General features: G+C 38.4%; 3 protein-coding genes and 1 long non-coding RNA gene across 7 annotated transcripts; 2 read left to right on the top strand and 2 right to left on the bottom strand.

Annotated features, from left to right (window-relative positions):
- The first annotated feature begins 305 nt into the window (after window positions 1-305).
- Window positions 306-2190, top strand: RGF8 (root meristem growth factor). Its single transcript, XM_089160182.1, has 4 exons — window positions 306-405; window positions 499-566; window positions 674-731; window positions 1769-2190. The coding sequence occupies exons 1-4, from the start codon at window positions 309-311 to the stop codon at window positions 1924-1926; spliced, it is 381 nt and encodes a 126-aa protein (XP_089016308.1). The 5' UTR covers window positions 306-308; the 3' UTR covers window positions 1927-2190.
- A 5919-nt stretch (window positions 2191-8109) lies between these two features.
- LOC149013325 (uncharacterized) lies at window positions 8110-9578 on the bottom strand. Its single transcript, XM_089159223.1, has 2 exons — window positions 9451-9578; window positions 8110-9173 (listed from the first exon to the last, which is right to left on the bottom strand). The coding sequence occupies exons 1-2, from the start codon at window positions 9454-9456 to the stop codon at window positions 8211-8213; spliced, it is 969 nt and encodes a 322-aa protein (XP_089015349.1). The 5' UTR covers window positions 9457-9578; the 3' UTR covers window positions 8110-8210.
- A 981-nt stretch (window positions 9579-10559) lies between these two features.
- Window positions 10560-16246, bottom strand: LOC149013324 (uncharacterized). Of its 3 annotated transcripts, none has more exons than XR_016174108.1 (6): window positions 16129-16246; window positions 11885-12033; window positions 11610-11789; window positions 11406-11526; window positions 11198-11318; window positions 10560-11107 (listed from the first exon to the last, which is right to left on the bottom strand). It is a non-coding gene; the product is annotated as an uncharacterized LOC149013324 (long non-coding RNA). The 3 variants fall into 3 exon arrangements; XR_016174109.1 differs by having other exon boundaries at window positions 11927-12033; XR_016174110.1 differs by lacking the exon at window positions 11885-12033.
- A 1984-nt stretch (window positions 16247-18230) lies between these two features.
- Window positions 18231-26436, top strand: LOC149013323 (uncharacterized). 2 transcript variants are annotated; one of them, XM_089159112.1, is made up of 6 exons: window positions 18234-18727; window positions 22101-22201; window positions 22369-22466; window positions 23325-23527; window positions 25864-25916; window positions 26037-26436. In XM_089159112.1, the coding sequence occupies exons 1-6, from the start codon at window positions 18325-18327 to the stop codon at window positions 26076-26078; spliced, it is 900 nt and encodes a 299-aa protein (XP_089015238.1). In that variant the 5' UTR covers window positions 18234-18324; the 3' UTR covers window positions 26079-26436. The 2 variants fall into 2 exon arrangements, with proteins under 2 accessions (XP_089015239.1, XP_089015238.1); XM_089159113.1 differs by lacking the exons at window positions 23325-23527; window positions 25864-25916; window positions 26037-26436 and having other exon boundaries at window positions 18231-18727; window positions 22369-22470.
- Window positions 26437-26618: the final 182 nt, after the last annotated feature.

The raw sequence follows: 26618 nt of genomic DNA, 5'->3' as shown, positions 1-26618 counted from the left end.
TTACAAAATCTCCCATACCTTTGATCCTACTCTCTGTGCAGAAGTTTCCAACACCAAATTATTAGAGAAGGTGTACGTGGTCAAAGACTCCTCACTGGCTTCCATTGGATACATTTTTTTAAATGTTGGCAACAGCATGAACAGTGACAGTCCACGCATGAAATAAGTTATATTAGGATATCTGGGCTCTTGTCTAGGAACCTGTGTTTAGTGTTTTGTGTTCTCTCTCTCTCTCTCCTTCGAGGTGATCCCTTTATGTAGTCATGTGATATAAGGCAATCTCTCATGCATGCTTTCTCAAGGGAAAAATGGAGCTGCTAGCAATTGTAACACTCTGTGTTCTCTCTCTTTTGGTTGCAACCTGTGCTTCTCATGAAACTGAAGTGTTTTCATCTGTTGAGCAAGGTAAAGATACAAACCTATAGCTACTACCCAACCCCAACTCTTTTATCGCTCTTTCTCTTTGTCACATCAATGACTGGGTTTTCTGTTGGCCAGTTCATGATCTGGGTGTTTCTCTTACCAACTTGCCAAGGAAGCTGAGAGCAGTTGAGGAACCTTCTATTGTGAGAAAATCATCTAATATTTTCTTTATTGAAACACTTGCAAACTCACACTGTCATGTTCTTCCCCTCTTTTCACACTCTCTCTACACTCTCCCTTCTGAATGCAGGTTAAAAGATTCAAGTCTGAAGATTCAAAACCAGCAGCTAACAAAGCAATCTTTCCAGGTGATCATATGTAAACTCGCTATATTCACTTCAAAGCTCATATCATAGAAAATTAGGGAATGGAACTATAGATTTTTAAAAAATAAATAAGCAATAAGTTTGGAGCCAATAATTGTCGACCAGTTTAGCGGCTTTGATTGCTGCTGGTCTACTGAACTATGAGCCAATTAAAATTTTCATACCCAGATATTTCACACTTTCTTCCTAGTGTTTCCACTAAAAACTTTTGCGGCTTTCTGGGTTGCACAAACTTTGTCGCTAGCTTCCTATGTTTTTGTATCATCCAAAATACATTTTGAAGTACTTTTCTTTGGCTGCAAGTCCTGATGACTGGGAGTTCCTTGCATTTGAATTAAGATTCTGGCGTTTCAGTCTTTTGCTCTTATATAGGATCTTGCTTACTTCTGTTCAGACCATGGATACATTTAGCTTCGTTTTGAAGAATCTTCAGAAAACCATCCTTGATTGAAGAGATCCATAAATGAACCTCTCATCATCCATGACAAATTATCTCAAGAACTCCAACCCCTCATAACTAATGAGCATTCTTACTCTAAATCTGTAGAGAAGAGTACAACTTAATTTTCTTACTATTTGTCTTTCTCTTGACCCCCTCCTTTCCCAGTAGCGTATCATCCATGGGATGTGAGAATCATGGGTGTTTTTCTTATCATCTTGCTCTCTCCCTCTCTCACACAAACACGCATAATGAGGTGAAGAGAGAAGATACATTCACAGTTGAACTCACAGTTTTCACTTGTATCAAACACACAATTTTCATTGTTAGGAACTTGACTAGTGTTCTAAAAGCTCTGGAACTGATAGAACAGGTTAAATAATTCTTTAGCATTTCCCAAACTTAATTTACTAGTGCTCATGTACCAAATTAGACCCAATTAGACACTAAACTCTCTCTCTCCCCCCATCTCTGGAAGCAACGAGAGATAAAAGAATACTAGCTGAGTTAGGCACAGAATGCTAGCTCACCCTCCAGCAAGGGGACCAAACTTATAATTTGATATTATTGTGATGGACAGGTAAGCTACAGACTCAGGAAGTGGTGCTGAATGGCAAAGAAGGGACAAGACAGAGATGGATAGAGAGGAAGGACATGTGGCAATTTTTCACAATGGACTATAACCACGTAAGACGTAGACAACCAGTACATAACAAGGCTTTGCCAACTAGACCCTGAAAACTAGAACCACTGATTCTGCTTAGCCCAACACCACCTTTTTTTGTGCAAGCTACGTACCGTTAAAGGAATACAGGAAAGAGGAAGTTGTCATCTTCTAACCATGTTATGGCCGACATTAGGGACCAAAACCCTAAAAGCCAAGAAGGTTTTGCTGTAATCAATGTTAAATACGGCCCTACCCATGCAATTTTTTTTTCAAGTTTGTTTTTTGGTTTTCATTCTTCCTTGGGAAGTATATCGAAGTACATAACATGAATATTAGTCAAAAGAGACTCTCAATTCTCAAACCCCAACATCTCTCTCTCCTTCTCACAGGTTACAAAGTCTCTTCTGCATTAAGTGGCATGCAACATTCAACATTACCCACTTGTTTTAACTAAACAAAGAACGGGTCACCATTCTCAATGGTCCTTGTGCTCTTGTTTGGCACATAATCTCTTCAAAATTCCATTTGAATAGTCAAGACATTGGAATGGGTGGCGTTTCATTTCAAATGTACGTGCACCGACCTCATCCCTTCTCACCATTCACGTGTCTTGGATGGCTTATGCACCAATGCCCAAGGGTTGGACAGTTACTCCAAGGCATAGAATCGGGTGAATCTTTAATTAACTACAGGAATGTATGTGTGAAGTATATTTATATTTTTTTATTCATGTATTATCAGTCACAAAGAGTGGGGCCCATAGACCCAGGAGGAAAAGGTGGGACATAATATAAAAAAGACTAGGGTCAAATTTGAGATCTTCTTAGCATTACTGCTTCTACCTCGCCATTGTGCCAGAAACATATCCACGTGTGAATTGTTTGGATGAAATTAATCTTTCTAGTGAATTTCTATTCTGATAATTCAAATGCATTCTTATACGTGAAGATTTCTTTATACTCCTTTGAACCTCCTCCATGCATGTACCCTCGTATAATAAATTGCTTACTCGGAAACTACCTTTACCTTGTAGTGCGACAAAAGATTTCAGAGTGTAAAATTTGTATTTCTAAATGACTAACTTACAAGTAGCAGAGCCACCGTAGGGCCAAGGGGGGCCGTAGCTTCTTGGGAGATCCCTTTGACCTCTTTCCATGCGTGAATCTCTCTAGTCTACCCGTTGAAACAACTTAAGAAGACAGTAGAAAGCTTCAATTGTACAGAGAGCGTTTATAAAACCCATAGTTTTGAACACTGGATTACTAGGTCGTATGGGTTTGGCTCCTCTTTTCCAAGTTCTCCATGATTTGGGAATGTTGGAAACAAGAGAAGTTGAACCGCTTTTTCAATGATAACATATACACACAATATACAAAAATGTCACACATCCACCAGTGTATTTAGAACTTCTTTTTTATATTCAAAGTTCTTTTAAGTGAGCTGTTAAAAGAATCAAAAATAATTTCAAACAGTCTTAACCATTATGCCATCATCAGAAACTGTCTTCTCTTGGACCTTCTTCAATTAAAACATGGGATATCAGTAGACATGGTTCATCAGCCTTACCCCTGCTTGCATGCATATCATGGTCATAGAACAACCTTACCATTGCTCCAAGGTTTGTCTTCACACATTTCCCAATTCACATAACACGTGTGAACTTGCAACAGAGAACAAAATATTTACTAAAAGGCAAAACAATTGTATAGATAGAAATTATGGACACAGTAAAGGATGTCAGGAAATCTGCTATCGAAACATAAAAATCTGTCAAAAGGAACCCACAAAGTAAAAGCAGCAACCTCCACCCCATATGGAAATGGAAAATCTGAGAGTTGAGGCTCAGCCAGATAGCAGACTTGGTCATCTACCAAGTATCAACCAAGGCCCTCCAAAAGAACAAGGCCAAAGTGCTTATGCAGTTGAAAACCTGTTTTGCCAGAAGTTCCTTTCTTCCATGCAAGAGTGAAAAGACTGGCAAATGTCTTTCACTGCTCCACAGAACATCTAAATGGAAGATAGCTCACACAGTGAAAGCAATGCAATGCATGCTTCATCCAGAATCTGTGAGACGCACCATCAATGCAGCAGTGCACATTACATAAGTGACTATCATATTGATGTTTCTATATATTTTCAAAATTCTAGGAAGACTAACTTGGTAGTTGGTACCCAGGAGCTGATATCAGCAACTCAGCCTTGTACCAAGTGGTTCCCTTCATGGATCCTATTTCTCCAATTAGTTCAATTCAAACCCCTTGCAGATTCCAGTCCTAAACCATACTTGTCTTTCCTCACAACCTCTTCCATTGTTATTTTAAGCCTATTTCTAGCTCTTTTAGCTTTTTTTAAAGGAAGGAGGGAAGAAAGAAAAAAAAAAAAAAAAAAACTCTTCTAGGGTGGAGTCACTGGATCATCCAAAGGTCTATGCCACACAGACAAATTTTGCACAACTTATCAATAACAGGGGCAGTGCCCAAGTTCACTCTAATTCTTTTTCATTCTTTATTTTATCTTTTCTAGTTTTAGCACTCATCCACCACAAAATCCTCATTTCAGCCACCTTAAAGTTTATTAACATGTGTTTCCCTTAATGCCCAAGATTAAGCCCCACAAGTCACATATAACCATCCTATAAATTTTCACTTAAGTTGTTAAGGGATTTGTGGATCACAGAACACCATTCACCCTGTTCTAGTTCTTTGGATCAATCATCCACTATTTTCCTATTCATATTTGAACTTATATATTGATGAATCATCCCTATCATCAATATCAGGCAAACCTCTCTAAGTCCTGTTGTAACTAAAATTGCCCAGCATATACTCTATTTTGGTTTTACTCATCTTAAAACCTTTTGATTTCAAGAATGATCTCCATAATCCAACAGTACCTCTATCCCAGAACTCAGTGCACATGCTCTTAAGATTCCAACGAATCTTGGACTTCAGTGGATACCCCAATGGTCATCATTTCCTCTTAAGGATTCTGCGGTGGGTGTGAGTGGCTTTGTTAAATCGCTTGTCTCACCGACCAACACAATGTCACCTGTAAAAAGCATCCATCAAGGAATCTAATTTTGGATGTTTCCAATTAACTCATCCACTGAACCTCAGTATAATCCAACCACTATTGGGAATTCAGTACCCTATCTACTTAAGAGGTGTTATACTAGTCGCTACATCATTATACATGTCTTTAATTATGTCCATTTATCTATTTGTGATGTAAGCAGGAATCCTCCCCCTAGCCGAACCCCTAATTTGGGCCCAAACCCAGGCCTAAGTGGCACACCTAGTGGGCTGTCCAAACCCTACTAGGGGCATAATGGTCATTTTCCCACTTATTTTGCTAATTATTTTAGTCCAGTATTTATTTATTTTGAGTCCAAATCTGATTTTACTTCTTTATTTGAGTTAATTAAGTGAGTCCTAGTTAGAGTTGGAATGTCATTTGGAATCTATTTTAAATTAAGGTTCCTTTTGGATAATTAGCTATTTCTATGCTAAGTTAGTTTCTTTTATTTGTGGTTGTTATTTAATTGAGTTGTAAAGGGAAACCTAATCTACAAAGGATCCCCTAGTTGAGTCATTTTATTTCCTAGTTAGAGTCTTAAGTCTTTCCCTCCAATTGTAAGGCTATATATAGCCCACCCATCTCATTGTAAAATGTAAACTACATTGAATTGAATACAAGAATATGAATTTGAGGGAATTGAATCATGGTCTTCTTGGGAGGCCATGGCAGGTTTTTGAGAGCATCTTCTTCAAGTTCCAGGAAGTTGTTCCAATCTCCAGCATCAGTTCAACAAGTCATCAGCAGATACAAGTATTGCAGCCCTAACCCTTCTCCCTAGCACCGGACATCCTCCCCCACACATCTTCTTCCTTGCGCAAGCCACCCCTCCCCTCCACTACCCCTGTGAAACCCAACAGTGCTCTCCGACCCCTGTGACAGCCCCAAGATCCCTCTCCCACCCTTGCAGCAACCCTAGAAAACAGCCCCACCCTCTCCCATACCCTGTGGCACCCTCCCTCGCCCCCTCCTCTTTCTTCCATTTGGCCCCCTCTTTCCCCATTCTATTCTTGTGGTAGATCTGGAATCACAAAAACAGCAACAACAACAACAACAACAACAACAACAACAAGAACCAAAAAAAAAGAAGAAGAAGAAGAAAAGAGATCAAGAGAGTGCCCAAGAACTTACCAAGATCCCAATAACCCTTCCAAACATAGTTGTCAAGACAACAAGGCGACACCCGGTAGCCTTGACCCAGAAAAGGGGCAGGACACCTAGGTGACGCCTTGACAACTATGCTGCAAATCTATTTGCCACTATCTTTCAACATTAGAGTGAGTTTAGGTATCCCAAAACTATCCCATGCGGATTTGTTAAAACCCTAAACCATCCCAAAACCAACCCATACCAAATTTGCCCATCCCTAACTTGTTCCTAAGATCCTCCATAAATCTTAAACTCATCACCATCTCAATCCCTACAACCCATTTAGATTTTAGATAATCCCCATCTCTACCCAAAACCCTAATTTTCCAAATCCAAACAACCCATCTACGTTTGTTAAAATCCCCCTCTTCCCTGAGTTGATAATTACTTTGTTGGTTCACAAAGGAAAAGTACTATGGGCAAACCCTAATTCTAGGGAAACAATCACAAAGCCCGAACCCTAGAATCATGGTTACATCGAGTTGAAACATTTTTTCTTAGAACTTATCAAATTAACTCTCTAAGCATATTTTCAGATCAATAAAGACCACATGACATCTTTCTTATTTACCTAAAACTTTCCATTAGTCATTTATCCAAAAGCAAAAATTAATTTCTTACATTAACTCCCAAGAAAATAAATAGTATACATGGTAGATCTCCATGGCATAAACCAGATTGGTTATCCAAAATTTTAGCTTTTTGTCTCTAACCAAGCTTCAATTACTTCCTCCCATAATTTCATAGAATGACGTGTGAGTTTAGTTTCTCTATAATTCTTTTTGTGATAGATATCCCTCTATAATTACTGCAACTTTGAATACCACCTTCATTTATAAATCGATACCACAATGGTTCTTCCACTCATTTAGCATTTTCCTTGTGTTCAAAATCTTATTAAATGATACACTAACCCACAATAGCATAGGAATCAGATTACTAATCATCTTCCAAAAAAAAAAAAAACTACAACTTGTATTACTTTCATTTAGCAAAATGTGGAGCCCTGCAATCAGATGGTTTAGACTTCCACAAGAATCTTGTGCACAATGCGGATTACTAGAAGGAAGAAATTACTGTTGTTTAGCATTCAAGAAACCAACTAGACACAAAAGCCAATAATTAACCATGGACAACAGGGTAACAGACCAGCATAAATTTGAATCCTGAACCCAAACACCTTACCAATCTAAACAGTCACTGGTAATTTACTGTGGTACTTAAATTGATCCAGCTAGGACATACTTCAGAGCCTAATTAAACTACAGAGAGGGTGAACTAATTCAAGTATTACCACCGGCACATCACCAACTAATAACTCAATCTTGACAGCAGTACTAGCTGGAATTAGTTTAGAATGACATCTTCCACCTGTTCCTTACTAGTTTTCAACAACTAAACATTTCACGTGTATCAGCATTAGTATTGCATTTGCAGAAAGCTGCATGATAAGTATAGTATTTAGCATTTAGTTACATTTACTATCACTGAAATCATTTGGTGGGTCTTAAAATCATGAAAGAAATAGCTTATACAGCACTTGTCACATCAACACCACAATTGCTTTAATGTAATAAATGAATTGCTAAAGGAGATCTCTCAGACCTTTTTCTAGCAGAGTTGATTAGAATCCTGATCTCTGTTTCCTAATGCTCTATCACTTATTTGATTGATAAATTATATTTTTCTATGAATTCACCAGTCATACACAACTTCAAAGGTAGAGTGACACATAAGGCCATAAGTGAGCAATATCAAATAAGATAATATTTTCAATCTCCACACTTTTGACAATTACAATGTAAATCTTCTCAAGTTGCATAGTTATATCAATGAGGTTTTGAATACCTCCAGGGCATTGAATGAACTATCACCAGTTATCTGGTTAAAAGAATTATTTAGCCCTCTTTGTTAAAGCAGCACAGAACATGATACAACAACTATGGTGATGGTAATGCTGGAATTGAGGTTAACACCACATGAAACATCAGATGCATTTTAAACATATCAAAGCTAGTGAGTTGATCCACTTAACAAAACAAAGCATCAGCAAAATGCCAACTTGCATTTCAGGGGCACATTTTCTTTTATATACACAAAAAGCCAGTGAAGGCAACATCACCTATCTATTCTACGGAGTACCTTCTCCTTCCCTTAGCTGCTGAATTGCAGTGTACAGCTTTCTCCGTGGCCCAACAGCATTTATACCCATATCTTTGAGATCTTCAAAGGTGAGTAATGGCAATGCCTCTTGATCCACCTCATGCATCTCAAATATTCCAGCATATTTGCCAAACCCGAACTCCTCCAACCATTTCCTAACACAGTTTACAACACTACCATTAACTCCCCTCTTGTCATATTCAACACCAGATTTGGGGTTTACAAATGGATCATCATCTGAATACAAGGTATCACCTTCTACACATGCTTTCTTTTTCCCAAACTCATTCTGATCACTGCAAACTTGCACGGCTGAAATTGGTTCAAGACATTCATTCTCATGGTCTTCTTTGCTCGTACCAGAATTTTCAAGACCTGAAGAACCTTTAAAATCTTTGAAATTGTAAACATCATAAGTATCTGTTGTTGGATCAACAAGATCATTGCCTCTGTTTCCTTCTCCATTTTCATCGTTACTCTCAGAAGTAACTTTGCAATTCCATACCTTACTGGTAACATTACTTCCCGCAATCATGCTCCGTCCCCTTCGCTTCATGATTCGGCCCTTCCTAGTAACAATTCCGAAATCCACGGCAGATTTAGAACCATCAGCTTCATCAAAAACCACCAACTCGGAAGACATTTTTGAAGAATTAGGGTTTCTATTCTCTCTGTTCTGAAATGTATCGACCGCAGATTTCTGCAACGCATTACCATCCGAAACCAAAAGTCCAGTTGACATTTTCCCACAAAACACAGCATTCGGCACTAAAACTACTTCTTTAGGCTCATTTTTCCATTTCTTCTCTCCCAAATTCACATTAGCTTTATTGAATAAGGCCGCCGGAACATCTCCTATCTCTTCTAGCCTAACATTTGGGCGTCTCTGCCTCTTAGAACCCGTTCTAGAAACCAACATATTTCCCAAACCCTAAGGATGAAAATAAGATAAGAAGAACAGAATCAGCGGAATGCAACATAAAACCCAGACTAACAAACCCTAGAAACACTTAGAATATTCAACGAGGAAGAAGAAATTGCTCTCAGGTCGAAACACGAGTGCCCAGAGGTCCCAGACCAGCGGAAGCAACTTGATTTAGAACTACAGACCCCAAAAAAAGAAACAATAGAATAGAAATGGAGGGAAACAGAGGAGGGGAAATTCAAAAATTGCTAGCTTGTACGAGTGAAAGCTATAAAGAGCACACCTTCATGCAAGAAATCCATTTTTTCCCATGACTGCAGATCTCCCAAAGTAGAAAAAGCTAAAATCAGCCATCAATGGTATGGTTTTAAATCTCACGCTGGCTTGTCTCTTTCCATGAGAAGATCCGAGAGAAAGCGCAAAGAAAAAAAGAAAAAAAAAAGGGATAACAACAAACTTTTTGATTAATCTCACACGTGGTTATTGCTCCCCCTGTATCAAAAAAAAAAAAAAAAAAAAGGGGCCCAAACTTTTTGATTCCCAATTCTCACCACCCCCGTGGTTTTTAATTGCTCATCTTCCCCCCCCACCCCACCTTCCAACCCACCTTAAAGATAGCTCATAGATAGAGATTTTAAATTGAGGTTAGACAAAGGGTGTTTATTTCCCTTCAAATAACTCAGAGCTAAAGTTTTTGAATTGAAGTTAGACAACCCTTTAAATTGCTCTTAGATAAAGTTTTTTTGAATTGAGATTAGATTTAGGGTGTTTTTCCCCTTTTAAGATAGCTCACAGATAAAGTTTTTGAATTAATGTTCGACTAGACCAACTAACACGTACCACACAAAACTTCTTAAAAAAAGAATAACTGCTACATATTAATTTAATGATAATTTTCGTCCGAACCTCCTAAGGTTTGGTCCAAGACACTTTCAGTTCAATTTTTTTTTTTTTTAACATAATAGGTGAAAGGTGATTTTTGATAATGGCAGTGGTTGTACGTATTTTCTAGAAGATGGGTGGAAAAAAAAATCCCTTTACCTACCTAAAATTTAGCCATATAAATGACACAATGACCGAGCCCACAAAAATCCAACCTTGAAAAATGGGTGGTGATAAGCTCCGAATTTCATCTCGTTTATTTTCCATTTTATTGTTATTATTATTTTATTTTGTTCTTCAATTTTTCCTCTTTTGTAGCTGTGGCTGAGGCGGCCATATGGACGAGTCCGGATCAGCTACCCGTCGGGGGAGCACTCCGTGCTCCCTGACGGCTTTACCACCATAAATACAAGGCGACCCAGGGGTTGGGTGATGGGAGAGTTTTTTTTTTTTTATTTTTATTTTTTTTACCTGTAAGTCCCACAGGATTTGTGGTGGTAAAGTACATTCACACCATAACCATAATCACAAACACCCAATCACAAATGTATCTGCAGCTACATAGGCAGCAACACACTTACATACACATTAACAATACCAACTAGTTGTAGTAGGAATATAAACAACCAAACAAAAGTACCATCTGTATTGAAAGATAATATTATACATCTATTTGTTTCAGTCATTTATTTCTTTGGTGTTGGTCTTACCAACTGAGCAACTCTAAGGTTCACAATAAGCTCATATGATCAATTCAACCACGCACAATCTACAGTTAATGTCCCTTACAAACATCTCTTAGATCTCAGAAGCCCATTTCAATATCACACATAAAATTTAAGAGAAAGTGGCTCCTCCTTCATGAGGTGGAAAACCGGAACAGCAGCAAAGAATCAACGACATAAAGCCAGTGACAAATTTTGGGCACGTTAACATCAATGTAAGACACTAGAACCCAAAGAAATGAAGATAACCCTAGCAATTAACAGGTACGTAACCTGAAATTCACCAGGCCTAATTTCCTTTTCCTTTCTTTTAAAAGAGTATTTAGGCTTGATCTGCAAAAACAACCCCAGGAAAAAAAGAACTAAGCAGTATCAGAACTTCAAATTGTCGATCCGTGACACTTCAATTTAGAAGCAACTTACCCGAAAACTGCATCCACAAATTTACCGGCTGTCGCAACATGGTCCCTAGAATAGACCAGCATACAGCTGTTTTCTCTTGTCCATTCAAGGTCCTTTCTAATGCCCTCAAGACTGTACAATCCTGATCATAGAAACTAACCACACATGTCAACAAGAGAACTTGAATATTCGAAAAAAGGCAAATCACATCTTAGGCAAGAAAACTAACAGCTGCATGTCGAGATCCTGGAATTGTGATGACATTGTCAATATTTCCATGTTAATCACTCTCTGAGGGTGACTTTGGCGAGTTCCTTCAGATTCTATTGACAGTATACTTGTAACAATACCTGAATTTAATGAACACATAAACCAAGTTAACTGTGAACTAGTAGAAGTAAAAAGAAATAGATCATGCCCTGTAAAAACTTACTACTTAGGCTCCTTTGAAAGGCAAGGAGGGGTTGTTGGAGGGGGAAGGAACGTATCGAACTTGCCTCCCAGGTGGAAGCCTAACTTCCACTTCATATCTACATCCACCTCTATGGACTGCTTTGATTTGTTCTTTCCAACTTCCAGTAAAATCTCCAACCAAGCTTATATCTTCTCCCTCCTATATAATACACAGAGCAATTGATATAGAAATGTATTACCAATGTTTTAAATAAATACTTTCTAGAAAGAAATTAAGCTAAGTGTGTTTTAAACCCTTCAAGTTCAGTCTCCAACAAAGTTGAAATGAAGTCCTACCTCTTGGTCATTCCAAGCAAAGATCACAGCATTAGGCTGCAGATCCATCTTGATTTAAATTTACTTTCATTGCAAATACATATCATGTTTCCCAGGCAATTGCAGCTCTGCATTCAAAAATCCATCATTAGGCCATGTGCATCTAAACAGACAAACACGTAACAAATGTGAATGCTTTTACCACATAATAGAGACTTGCAACATAAAACCTTGAAAACCCTCAACTTGAACAGCAATATCAAAGAGTAATTTTCAGCCTAATCTTTAAACCTATACACCAATACCATAGTGATAGTATCTGAAACCTGTCTTTTAGTAAATGAGGGGAAAACAATTATCTTGCAGCTGGTAAATTAATGGTTTCCGTTTCCTATTCCTGGTTTGTTTTCTCCATCATTTTCAAGCATTTATGTATATTCTAGTTCTGAGTTTCCCAAACACATCAGAGTCTAGTGAGCCATTTTCCTAAATAGTTGTTAAGACTATCTAGTTATAAGAAAACAAATGAGTCTATATAAAAAGAACATATCCTATCTACAAACTGCCAAAATGACAGGATATTTAGTGCAACACCTCCAACCCAGTTTTTATACTTAGAGAGAACCAGGGCAAAGCCATCTCAGGATACTATGAACCGCTGACCTAGGCCATGTGGTGGGACCTTGGGTTCAATAACAGCAATGATGGAAAAACTTGTACATGTTCCTGCTTCAAGGCTGGCAGACAAGGAAACGGCAGATCTGTAGCTTCCAGGGCAAGGAAGACCTTTAAGCGTAAAACAGTTGAAAGGAGTATAAGCTGAGATTTTATTCCATAAGGTAAGGGTAATAAGCGAACTAACAATAATGTGGATAAGGAATGAAGTAACACAAATCCAAGGATAATTTTGGAAGGTTAAAAAAAAATTAGTAAAGTAATGAGAACACTTTCCTTCTTCACGATCTCTTAGTCAATCACCAAAAACCAGGACTGAACAAATCAATAGAACTCCATCCCATGTCCGCAAATCATGTGGAACTTTGAGATTGGATTTGTGACTTCTAAAAGCTTCTCACCAGCAACCATAACACCTGTAGAAAGAGCATGTATCTGGTTTGATTGTAAGAGGGATGGGCAACAATGTCAAGCAAGTCCACTTGCAGGCAAGGATCAACATCTCAGTTTTGAGGCTGGTTTCGACTAGTTAGAAGACGAGATATTACCATGATGTATCGAAACCAGGGATATTTGGGGTAAAACTCAACATTTGATGGGCTGGTTGAAACTGTTCAGAACTAACGAAACTTGTCAAAACTTGTGAATCTGCTGAAATTGGGTTGGTTGAAATTGGTCATAACTTGGTATTTATTGCTCGAAACAATGGTAAAAACTTTGACAACAACCGACTGAATTTAAACCGAGACGAACAAAACATTTGTGCCAAATCTTGGATCTTTTAGATCAAAATTCCGACTGAAACTGAACCAACTCGAGGGTGTCACTGGGATGGACCCTTTCTAGTGATGTCAATAAAACCTTGTTGACCCGAATTGGACCAAACCCACCCTAAGCCCAACCTGAGCCCGGCCCAACTTTTTTAACCTGAAGGGCAGGTTTGGGTTACAAAATAACCAGCCTTGGCAAGGACAAGTAGGGTCAGCTTTAGCCCTCAGGCCAACTCGACCCTACCCTACCTAACCCTATGTTAATTTGGTCAAATTAGTCTGAATAATTATTTAACCAAGAACTCAAATAATTATCTCAATGGATTAGCTCAGTTGACAAACATTAACATCTTATAACTACAAGGTCAAGAGTTCAAATCTCCTTCGTTAACCAAACCATGCATTTTGTTTTGTTTTAAGGGTTAAAAAGGCTAACCTGACCGTATCATGGTAAATCAAGGCGGGGTGGGCTTTAAAGAAACCTTGACAGGGTAGGGTATGGGTTGGGATTCTTAAACCCTGGTAGGGTTGGGTAAGGTTTGGGTTAGGGGATTTAGGTCCCTAAGGTAAGGTTGGGTTTAGACTGACCCGACCTAACCCTACCTGTTGACACCTCTAACTCTTTTATTTAAACTCTCTAGTTTCCATGAGATCTACAAAAATCACAGATCTCATTTGGTGCCACTTGGGAGATCTCATCCAAGTCTCCACTTTTTTTGAATTTTTGCCTTCAAATCCTCATTTCCCCCTCAAATAAAAACTCTATCAACAAACATCCACCTTGCTGGTTCTTTGGGGATTAAAGACACCTTAAAGCAAAGTATGTCCAAAAATCACAAATTTTTTATTTCTTCATGGATGGTTTAAATCATGTTTGTTTGTTTTGAAATCAATATACATTTAGTTTAGAGCTTAATATATGAATGTGTGAGTGTTTTCTTTTCTTTTTGAGAAGAAAGTAGGGATTGCTTTCTCCAAATGAGCTTTCTACCACAATATTCCTACAAATGCAACCCAGGGGCCATACTACAGTGTCGTGTTTGATGAGATTAGTTGAGCTAGGACTGGAGTGAAGGGGCCAACCTCTTATAAGATCTACAATGTCTATCTTCCATATCACAAGGAAGACTCGAAGACAAGTTTTGATGGTCAAGAGACTATGTGGCAGCATCATGGGGTGATTATAATGTCCGATGGTTGGACTAGTCCCACTAAACAATCTATCATCAACTTTATGTTTAATTGTGATGCGAGGACAATGTTTCTCAAGTTAGTAATGCATCCAAGGAGAAGAAGGATGTGAAATATATTTACAAGTTGTTGAAGGATGTGGTTAAAGAGGTTGTAGTGATAAGGGCTCCAACTTCAATAAGATTAGAATGAAGAAGGAAATTCCCAGTTACAAGCTCGTTTAGACTCCTTGTATTGCACATTGCATTGACCTAATGCTGAAGGACATGGGTCAACTGAAGATTGTGAGAGGAGTGATAGACCGAGCAAGACAGTTCAACACCTTCATCTACGACTATGGGTACTACATATGTTGAGAACAAGGTGTGGTCATGACTTGGTTAGGCCAGTCATTACAAGGTTCATAACCAATTGGATTGCATTACAAAGTTTCGAGGCTGAAAAAGCCAGCCATAGATCCAAACTTGCTTTAAAAGAGTGGTTCAACTAGGAGGATTCCACAACCCCAGGTGTAAAAGCAACACAAATGATGTCACCCCCAATTCAAGGGTTAGTCTTCAGGATCAATACAAGTTAACCAGTTTAACAACCTTGCAGTTGTAGAATTAGGGCTAAATAAGGTGTTTTAGGTTTCAAGGAAGAGGAACTCATGTTCAAGTAGGGTTCAAAGGGTTAGTTTTAATGCAAGAGGGGACACGTGAGCTACATTTTATTTGGGGGGAAGCTATTGCTGCTGCAAGGGAGGAAGAAGAGGGGGAAGGGGAAGAGTGTGATTGGGCAGGGGATAGGGATCAGGGGAACTAGGGTTGCAGAGGGAAGAGGGGTTGCCACAGGATAAGGTGAGGGGGAGAATGACAGCTTGCAATGGGAAGAGAAGGAAGGAGAAGCATAAGGCCGCGGAGGTGCTTGAGTACTTACTTGTGGGAGACAAACTTGAATGTCTTTCAACTCTAAATTCTTCATAGCATCTATTTGCATGGCTTGTAAGAATTTCATGTACAAATAATGGTCCCGGATGCCAAACACCTCTACACGGTTCCCTTATAGGAATCAAATAATTAATGAGGGGTACTAGCCACAAAGGACCATACTATCATCTTCATTAGATGATATAGAATTTCTATCTGAATCATTTGACATGACTACAATTCAAACATCAAGAGACAAGGTACATGTGAAGATGATAGCGTCAATTTTACATAGAAATAAATGAGTTAAACCTTCAAGAGAAAGATGACCCTATTTATCATCTACGATTCTACGCCCAACTTTTTGTTAGATTTTAGGCCAGAGGGTAAAACGAGAGCAAAGATTTGGTCGCCACAAAGAACCCTATGCAATCAAATCTTCATCGCTTCCAACGGTTATTTTGGAATCTCGTTGGTAACATTATCTCCTGGGATGTAATCAAATTCAAGTGTTGAAATGGGCGACGTTCTCCACATAGGCTTTACCCAATAGAAATTCGCAGCCAGGTTTTGAGGTTGACCATCAGGGAACTGAGTCTCAAGCGGAAATCAGCAGAACGACTCAGGTCCGCAGAGGAATGAATTGCTCAGATAATTGTAAGCACGTCGTAAAGATTACCTTTAGCAGATACTTGCGAATTTTATGTGTACAAGACGAGACTGAGATCGAGCTCAGGAACCGCACCGCAGATCGCTCGCAATGAGACACCCAACTCGTTGTCGTAGTAAAATTTCATATACATACCTCTGAGTTTGTACTATGTTTGTGGTTATCCAGCTTAACAAATGAAAAAGATGGGTTTTTGTTTTTTTTGGTAATCAATGAAAAAGATGGGTGAAGGCTTCGTGACGATAGATAAAGGGTCATGATTAAATTATCCCTTTTTCTTTTATAATTTTAAAATTCTAGATGTTTATGAGTTATTAATTGGTTGATGTGGTAATTGTTTTAGAATTACCTTTTTCTCCTCCCTTTTTTAGGTGTTTTTTTTTTGGAAAACAACCTCTAATTAGGAGGGTGTGACATTTTGGTAAATTTCGCCGGTTCACACTCTAGCGAAATTTGCCAATTTTTCAAGTGAAGTTTTGAGTCTTTCGAGTCTTTCGTGATAACTCACCACTGTCGGAAAAGAAGAAAGAAGAAGAAACCCTTATTTTGGGCTTCCCTTGGATTTTGCTAGAATTGGAATTAGCTCTTTGATAACCCACAACCAAGGAACTAAGGAAGAAGAAGGAGGAGAAGAGGTTTCCATCACTGTTGGAGAGATAGAAGGCAGAGAAGGATAAGAAGAGGATCAGCCAGCAGTGGATTCGGTAAAGATATTGGCAACTTGATCTCAAATTCAGTGAAGACCAAGGTGGATTTTAGCCTAAATTGCCAGTTTGTTGGAAAATTGACGACTTTTAGGCGACTTTTGAATATATCATCTTTCAGTTAGAAAAAAGAAGGAAAAAAATTCGACAATGGCCCAAAACGGCCGAAATTTACGATATTTGGCAATATGTTGTACCATGCCTCTAACATCATAAGACATAATATAAACCCAACAGTTGCTCAAGTAATGGGGAAGCCTACCATCCTTGTTTAATAGCACTGACATTACAACTTTTAAAGAAAGAGAAGATGAATAATATGCTACATAATTCAGAGATGGAAAGGGAAAGAAGTGTTGGTACCTTGAAAGCATGATGTAGTGATGTACTTAACACCCAATTAACTGTAGCAGATTCTGCAAACTGTTCCTTAAGCACGCATAAATGATGCATTTGGATGAGAACCCATTGATGAAGCTGCTGTCCTATCATTTCCAAAAGTATTCTCATTGAATTTGTCATCCAAAACAATAGCATAACAAAGTTTCTGAACTGCCATTTTCATTAATTCTCCAAAATCAAGGCAAGATCCATTCTCCATAATCAAATGAAGAACCAATGTACAGCTTATCTATTCCAATTAATTAAATTGTTCAATCACAAGATTTAGCGACGGTTCAAAAGAAATCTAGGCTCTGTCGCCGAAAATAAAGACCAACATTTTCCATTCCATTGCCGCATCTGTTGTCTATACTACCATGCAAAAAATGGGGGATACTTTTTGGGCACCGACTGGTAAAACATTTTTGGTGACACTTATAACTGTTAGGAAAAATGATTGTTTGGACAACCATTAAAACGTAAGTTAATATGGTTTTTGGGATGCTTTCTTGAACCGTTGGAGAAAAACCACTGCCTAAAATTTGTTTTTCCTGTATTGAGTGAAATTGGAAAAAAAAAAAAATTCTTCGGCTTCTCATATATATTTTTATTTAAAAAATCATAATGTGTCTCAACTCTCAATTAATCAATTATCAAAAATTGGGAAATTTTTTGTTTTTATCGAAAATTGAAACAAATAAAAATGTTGTTTCAACCAAGGGGTTGGTCCAAGTGGTAAGCACCTTGGTTCGCTTAAGCAAAGCTCCGGTATCGAATCCTTGTAGATGCAAAAAATCCCCACTGGGAGACTCACCCACCACTGCCAGGTGTGCGACGCGGGTCGAACACCGGTTTAAAAAAACCGGGGTTGGCAAACCAAAAAAAAAATGTTGTTTCATCACATCCAAACAAAGCCTTGGAAAGAAATACCGGAGATCCGTACATGGAATCGTAAAAACTGAAAGCCACGTCACTCTCTTCCCTCCTTTTTGTAGTTTCCATGCCATACCGAGCTGGCTACAGTCTTGGTGATTCTGTGATTCTCAGCCTATCATTTTATAAATTGCAATTGTGGAAATAGAAGGGGGAGTTCTCAAGTTCAAGAGCTCTTCTTCAAGATATGGATTTTTGGGAAAAAGCGCGAAGCTTTGCAGAAGAAGCAGCGAAGAGATCGCAAGAAATCACAAAAGAAGCCGCGAAGAAATCCCAGGAACTAACAATTGGATCATCGAAGATATCAGATATTGTCTCAGAAACCGCCAAGAGATCCAAGGAGATTGCTTTAGAGGCAACGAAGAAAGCCGATCAGATTAAGATTGAGGCATTGAAGCGGGCGGATCAGATCAAGTCTCTCGCCGAAGGGATCTCTCCTCAGATTCCTGCCTCTGCGATCTCACTCATTGATTCTACTTCTTCCGCTGCCCCTTCCTCGTTGGATCTCGAGAAATTTGGCATTACCGATGAACTCAGAGAGTTCGTCAAAGGAATTACAATCGGCACATTTAAGGATTTTCCCATGGAAGGTGCTTGGCTCTTTACTCTCCGTCTTTTTTTTTCTCATTTTGCAGCTTTAACTGTTGGCACTCGTTGAATTTCTTTAGGATATTGCCAATTTCTGATTCTATTAAAGGAGTCAGCTCGTAGAAGTGTTTCTAATCAATAACCCTCCTTTTTTATGTTATTGATGCTACAAAGGAGTCAAATTGCTCTTGTGTGGAACTCAACATGCCTTAGCTGAACGAACCTTTAACAGACTATTTCACTCAATTACCATCACTGCGTATTCTTCATCTTATCTTACTAAAGTAAATGGATCAAATGAAAGAGTCGAGTGCAACTCCCTGAGGGAATCACTAGGGATTAAATAATAAATGAGAATAAGTACCAAATTGACTAGTTTTTTCATGCTGTTGTTGCATAAGAAATGTAGGAGCTATATTACATATATAAGTAAGAGAAATGAAAACTAATCCAGAAAATCATGAAGACCTTATAGTTCACCTGCAACTCTAACAACCTTTCTACGAAGTGAATTTCCCCCCCTAGAATATCCACTCCAATGGATTGCTGAGTAATGATTCATAAACTTGGTAGTTCAGGTATTGAACCACAATGTGTTCAAGAATTTAGACAATGTCACTGTATAAAGAGTCAAGTTTAAATGAAAAGACACGGATCTCTACCAAAAAGGAAAAAAAAAAAAAAAAAGAAAGAAAGAAGGAAAGAAAAGACACAGATCTTAGGTTCTACGCTATTGTATCTGATCAATGAGTGGTTATATGAGAAGATATTAATCCAATAACTAAGGAGAAAAGAACATTGGTACGGAGTGCTTGATACAAAGGCAAATAGATGTGGAAAAGGGCCTCCTTTGGGGGGTTACCGGAAAGTTTCAGATTCTCAATTCTGTCATGAAGAACTTGATTTTGATCTCTGGTTATCAATTAAATAAATTGCCTGAAGAAATCAGTATCCAACTCTGCTGTCTCAAGATGCAAAGCCTATTGAAATCAAGATTGATGCCACAACCCCAGCAAGTTCAGATTCATATACTGGTTTATGGTCTGTCATGTTCATTATTACAAATACTTGCAACTCAGGATTGGGGTCCCTCTGATCTAAAGCTATTGAGTTCAAATCTGACACCTCCAGTATTTACCCAAATGGTGGAGTTCAATTCGAGCACCATAAATGCATCCACATGAATTTAAAACACTCATAACAATACTCAAAATAAGGGGAAAGTGGAATGGTATGAGAATCCATGAACGATGTGAAGTAAGAAAACTAAAATTCATGTTGAGAACAATTTCTTATTCTTTTTCATATCGACAAAGATCACAGCTAGTTTATGTTATGGGCAACAACTCTAATCATATCCCAACTAAAATTTTCTTTGGTTTATGATTCAGACTGCCATCAATACAATATCGGGAAAAAGTCCTCCAAAAAGCATAACTAACAATCCACAAGAGATTGGGTTCTTAGAAAATTTCCCAAAATGCTAGAATTTTGCAAGATTGAAGGAAATCTGATCTCTTACACCAAAAGAATATGATCAATCCATGGAACAGTTGCAATGATGCTCTTTACCTAATAAAGGGTACAATCAGCAGCACAAAAAATAAACTGTGAACTATAAGCTCTTATGTGCATGGAGAGGAATCTCCTGTGCAAGGACCAAACAGCCAACCCTAGCAACATGGTAGGGCATCTGCAAAATTTTTCATCCTCCAATGATCACAGTAAAGGAGCCGTAGTTACCTATGATGTAAAAGCTAGGGCACAATATAGGTGGCTGTGAACCAAGAGAGAGGAAAAACTACCATAGAGAAGTTCAAATTGGAAACAAGGACAGAATTAGAAGGGTAGGATGCTAAGCAATCGTACCTGCCAAACTTGATCAAGCTTGGACTGGTTGAAGCTTCTAAGTAGATGAAACACTTCGCAAGTTTCAAAGGACACCAATATCTTGGTTGACAGATTTGACCCAAGACACCAAATTGGTAACAGGAGGTGTCTATGGGTCCACAGACAACAACCCCCCCCCCCCCCCCCCAAAAAAAAAATCACCTGAAAGAAAAACCAGTGAAGTGAAACAAAACGTGAATTGAATGGAGGGATGATGGTGTAGAATAAATACTGCAAATTTAATCGAGTTCTGATGGTTAGAATGGAAGTGATGAATGTGGACTGGAATAAGAAAGTGTAGATTTTTGGAGGAAATCAGAGGTGGACCAATTGAAGGGGATGATGATATAGAATGGGAGGCTAGTAAACCCAGGAGGGTTTGTGAGAATGGTGTAATCTCAGTTTGAAGGTATTCTTCCAGTCAACAGCAGCAACACAAGTTCAACTCCACTAGAATTTGAAGAAATGTAGAATAGCAGGGAAACAAAAAAGAAAGCAAAAGGGATTGATAGGCCCCTAAAATCCAAGGTATAGATACACCCGCAAGAATAGAAGGGAATACAGGAGATCAGTCCCAACTCTACATGTGGGAGATAGGATCAGCAAAAAGTAACAGCAGGGGACAAGTGGCAGAGCTTTATTGAGGGACAGCCACACCCATGCACTCCTGGGATTTGGAAGGAGAAAGTGGTCCACATGGACAGCAGTTGGGAGTGTTTTGGGGTTTTTTTTTGATGGGGTGGCGGGGAAGAAAGAGGGGAAAGCAAGAAGAAAGTAAGGAAAAGGACAAGCTGAACTTGCAGGGGAGAGGACTCTCGAGTAGGAGGAATAGAAGATTGTATTCAGGTTTGAGAAATATTATGTAAGGAGTTTTACTGAACTGAATGTATTTGGTTGTTCATAGTTGCTGAGTTGATGAAACAGTCCATTACAGCTTCCATTAAACTTTATGTTGTGTTATTTGATTGTTGAGTATGTGTGTTGTGGTGTAGATGAAGAGTGCTCTGTGGTGTAAAGTGCTGTGAGTGAGGTGAAGAAACTGGGTTCCTTACAGGGATATATGTGGTTCAGCTCTCAGCAAGTTTCCTCAACCCTAGGTGTTTAGTTCTCGCAGCAGATTCCTAGCCTATCTTATAACTCAAGCATGGGCAATAGGGTAGGAGCAAAGAAAAGCTTCATCAGTCAACCTTCAAATCATGGACATACTCTTACAGCCTAGTACAAATATAGATAGAGCTTTCTTGCTTGCTCTCCAATCTGGGTTACATAAAAATAGAGACTCTAATTCTAGGAATAGAAACTGACTTTCCTGAGAAATAAAACTGATTCTCTCTATGTTAAAATAGAAACACTATGTTGCAAGGTTTTTAAAGTAATAACTCAAAAATGAAACCTAAGCTCAAAACATAAACTAAATAAATTCCTACTTCTCACTTTATCTCCTTTCTGAACTGAACTTATTGGACTGATTTCTTTGCATTGTAGATGAGCCAGAAATTACTGATGTCCTCACGGTTTCAAATGTGAGACAGGATCTTACAGAGTGGCAGGCGAAGCATGCCACTCTAGTTCTCTCGACAGTCAAGGTTAGAATTTCCTTCTTGTTTTGTTATTCTGAGTCTTTTATTGCAAGATCTCTATATGTCATTAACCGCTTTTTAATTCGACTTTCCTCTGTTACCATATATAAGCAATTTTCAAGTAAAGAGTGAACCATTTATTTAAGTACCTTCTGATGAGCTTTCTTTTGCAGGAAATTTCAAGGTTAAGATATGAATTATGCCCACGCATCATGAAAGAAAGGAAATTCTGGAGGATATATTTTATATTAGTTAACAGCCATGTGGCTCCGTAAGTATCTCATCCATTTGAGGAACATCTATTTTGGTACTAATTATTATGATTTGGTGAATAAGTTGTTTGAGGGTTGGACCTCTGAAAAGCTAGAGATATATGGAGAGCTTACATTTAATTAGACTAAAGATAATAGTTGGGGTGCAGGTTGGGGAAGAACTAGGTTGGCAAATTGCCCGTTCCTGTTGTATTGGGTACATGTTTGGGTCAACAACACCCCAAACTGGACACAGTGCTAAATAATCTACCTCCTAACATGAACATGCATTGTTCTTTTTGAGGTTACTGTGCACTGCATGTAAGAATATGGTTGACATGGTACAAAGAATCACTGTTTGCTGGACATGTACTTGAAACAATGACTTACCTGAAAACGTATGCACCCCCCTTCCAACCCAGCGGGTGAGCAGGAAAAAAAAACTGAAGCAGCCAGGCACGATCCCCAGAACCAAAAGAACAAGCTTGTTTAGCCCAATTAAAATCGCTCAAACCTATTAATAAATATAAAGACACAGATTAATTCTTGTTGCATCAGTTGTGGAGTTGAAAATCATTATTATCATCAACAACATCTGCAACTTAGCCTTATCCCAACCAAATGGGCTTCTACTTCGTGGATCTATTTTCTACGATCAGCTACATTCATAGCCTAACTAGTAACGTAGTTAGGTTATGAATGTATTGCAAGAATAGCATTTAATGTGGTGACATGTTTTTCATCATTCACTATTTGTTATTCTAGGGTGTCATAAGAGATTCACACTTCTTTCCATGTTGCAGAGTTTTATTTTTAATGAATGTCGGTTTGTGCTATTAATCTCCCTCTTTTAACCCTCTTTACTTTTCTGATATTAGATATGAGAGACGATACATGGAGGAGGTTAAGCTGGAAGCCTCAGAGAAGGCAATAGATGAGAAAGCACAAGACACTCTGCCAGTTGGAACTTCTAAACCTGAAAAAACAGAAGTACACCGGCCCAACAAAGCTTCATCATCAACTGAGCAGGATTTGGATGTATTTCTTCTGGGAGATCTTGGAAGCAGTGATGAGGGTCCAGGTATATTCTCTGCCATCATTAAGCAGCTAAAATATGTGGTTGTAGATTAATGTTCGAACATTTTTTGGTCCATGAAATTGTTCAGGACAAGTTGCATCAGGCTGGGCCTTGATATTAAGTTTATCTGCCGATCCTTAGCTTAAGCCAATTCAAAATTCGACAAAGGATAGTTCCTGGGCCTTTATTTACATATAGTCACTGATGAGGTTTTATTCCACATGTTGGTTGATACGTAGGTCAAGAATATTCAAGTATTATGTGATTCTCTGGATAAGCCACATTTACCGTCCAGTGGTTAGGATCGGCCAGACCCACCATTTCTTGCACTTCTTTAGAATGAACAATTTAATTTCTTCTTCGTAGATAGTAGACAGGTTGATAAAAAAAATGAGGCTTTTGGCCATGTGGCATTAAACTGTATGGATCTAAAACTTACCATTTTTGTTATCTTTTGGCCACCATTTTTGTTATGCCCCACATAGGCACTATTCATAGACACTATTCATAAATACCTTTGTACTTTCTTTCGCTCACTTAATCATCCCACAGGCAAACCCCCCCCCCCCCCCATATATTTATAAATGGGGAGATGAGCGATTAAGAGAGAAATGAAATCTCTCTCATTAATTGCGTTCGTCTTCTTGCAATTAATAAGGAGATAAGGAGAGAAGAAAACTCTCTCCTTTAACCTCCTTTAACATGTGTTTTTGTTGTGGGTCTTTCTCACAAGAGGACACACTGAATTTGACTAACAAATTCGGTGCATCTCATTTCTCAACATTCTTTGTTGACAAAGAGGGAAAAACACATGTTAAAGGAGGTTAAAGGAGAGAGTTTTCTTCTCTCCTTATCTCCTTATTAATTGCAAATATGAACGCAATTAATGAGAGAGATTTCATTTCTCTCTTAGTCGTTCACCTCGATGGGGGGTTTGCTTGAGGGATGAACAGGTGAATGAAAGAAAGTACAGGGTTCTGAGAGTTGAGTGAAGTGTATCTATGTTGGAGTAGTGGGTTTGAAACTCTTCAAGGGTTGAGAGTGTGAGCTGAGAGAGGGTGTACTGGGGTATCCAGTTTTGGATATAGTGTTGGGTTTGGTTGTAAATCCAAGCATTGTATTTCTATTTTCTCATAGTGAAAATCCCATTACGCCCGTGGATGTAGGCAAAGCCGAACCACGTATATTGTTGTATTTGTGTTTCTTTTGCGATCAATTATTTTTGTTATCTTTCACGTGGGTCCCACACAAGTATTATTCACATGGGCCCCACGCAGACACTATTCCTATGGGTATTATTCACGAATACCTTTTTTTTCTTTGTCAATCTTTTACACTGGCGGAAAAGAGTGAACCGTTTTTCGGTATTTTTCCAACAGATTGGTAGGTCAAAAATATTCAAGTATTATGTGATTCTCTGGATAAGCCACATTTACAGTCCTGTGGTCAGGATCAGCCAAACCTACCATTTCTTACACTTCTTCAGAATGAACAACATCATTTCTTCTTCATAGATAGTAGACAGTTTGATATAAAAATGAGGCTTTTGGTCAGGTGGCTTTAAACTGTATGGATCTAGAACTTACCATGATTGAAAGGAATGGCCAAGGTAAGATGTGGACATATTTTGGGCTGCCAGTTCTGCTCCTGTTTGTCAGATTGTTCAATGGAAGCCATGTCATGCCACTCACTGTTTGGTCTTTCCAATTCTTCTACTGCCTTGCCTTAACCATAGCCATATCCCCTAAAACTCAGCTCTATCCTGTTTGAAGATTTTTAACCAATAATCATAGATGCTATTACTTATTCTACAGTCAGAATGCACTCCCCAGATTGTTATCATCCAAATGAATGGATCTGGTTCGGTGTCTGTTACACAAAAGAACTGATTTGGTGGTTAAATCCTTCTCTTGGGTTGTGATCAAAGCTGGCATTATGAGCATGTTGCTTGGATTATGGTTTTACTTTAATTGATGGTGACGATTCAACCAAATTTGGGTGTTTTCTTTTTAGGGTCCATTTATTTCAAAGGTAACTATTTTTCTGGAATCAATTTGTAATACAAATGTATATTTTGTATTTCTTCTCCATTGTCCTTTCTTCTTCTTTTATTTTTATTTTTATTTATTTTTTATGGTTGTAGTCGACAAAGCCTTTTTATTATTATTCTGGTTGATTGTCATACTTGTACGTTTGCTTTTTCATAAAGTCCTATATTGCATATAAAAATCCAGGGAGGAAGAGATTTCCTCCACTGGCATTCCCTGATTAATCCACTTGCTTTTGAGTTGGGAAATTCCTGCTAACTGCGTTTATTGATAAGAAATCTAATATTTCAGATGATGGAGATGATAACTTTGACGATGACTTCGATAAGATTGATGACAACTCGGTAAGCGTAATCCACCACTGACCATACAGTTTGGTCACTCCTAGAGCCCTACCTTGATTTTGCTTTGAATCATGTTAAGCTGTTTTGGCTTTTCTGTTTGTTAACCATGTGCACTTTCAGGATGATGAAGATAAGAAAAAGAAGCCATCTACAAAAGGGTGAAATACTCTCAGTAAAAGAAGGAAGAGCCAACCATCGAATGAGAAGATGATGGAGATACTGGGAGAAGACTTAGTTATGGTTGTTGTTCAGGGACGCATTTTGTACCTTCATTGTGATTTCTGGGGTTCCCATAAAGCCATATCCGGAGAGGGGGCCAGAACCTTTGGTTCTTTGTAAATTGACCTAATTCTGTTGTTAAATTCTTACTCAAGCCTATGTTTGCCTGTAGTATGAACTTGAGCCTCTGGTTCTTTGTAAGATTGACGTGATCCCTTGTTAAATTCTCATTCACACTATTCTATTCTACATTAACCATGTTTTTCGCAGCATGTAGGAAATATTTCACTAGCATTCTTAAATTTCAACTCAAAGTGGTAGAGGCTGTTATGAAGCATTCAAGCCTTTCTTGTGGTACAATACAGCAATTTCCAAGCTTCTTTTTCCTTTTTGTTTCGTCCCAGAAAAAAAAAATGCAAGAGGGGTATGTGGGAAATTGCTTTGGTGCTGTGTAATTAATGCACAACATTTACTACGACCGGT

Source organism: Hakea prostrata, chromosome 6 (genome assembly GCF_041222555.1).
Source record: "Hakea prostrata isolate BN-2017 chromosome 6, UWA_Hpros_2, whole genome shotgun sequence".
Lineage (NCBI taxonomy): Eukaryota > Viridiplantae > Streptophyta > Magnoliopsida > Proteales > Proteaceae > Hakea > Hakea prostrata.
Note: the sequence above shows the minus strand (reverse complement) of the source record. Positions and strands in the feature narration are given on the sequence as shown.

Excerpts from the sequence above, each read along its gene's own strand:
- RGF8 (XM_089160182.1), top strand. The coding sequence starts at position 309 with ATGGAGCTGCTAGCAATTGTAACACTCTGTGTTCTCTCTCTTTTGGTT. Across the intron at positions 406-498 it reads GTTTTCATCTGTTGAGCAAG|TTCATGATCTGGGTGTTTCT; the intron begins GTAAAGATACAA and ends TCTGTTGGCCAG. Across the intron at positions 567-673 it reads CAGTTGAGGAACCTTCTATT|GTTAAAAGATTCAAGTCTGA; the intron begins GTGAGAAAATCA and ends TTCTGAATGCAG.
- LOC149013323 (XM_089159112.1), top strand. The coding sequence starts at position 18,325 with ATGGATTTTTGGGAAAAAGCGCGAAGCTTTGCAGAAGAAGCAGCGAAG. Across the intron at positions 22,467-23,324 it reads GTTAACAGCCATGTGGCTCC|ATATGAGAGACGATACATGG; the intron begins GTAAGTATCTCA and ends TTCTGATATTAG. Across the intron at positions 23,528-25,863 it reads AAGCAGTGATGAGGGTCCAG|ATGATGGAGATGATAACTTT; the intron begins GTATATTCTCTG and ends CTAATATTTCAG.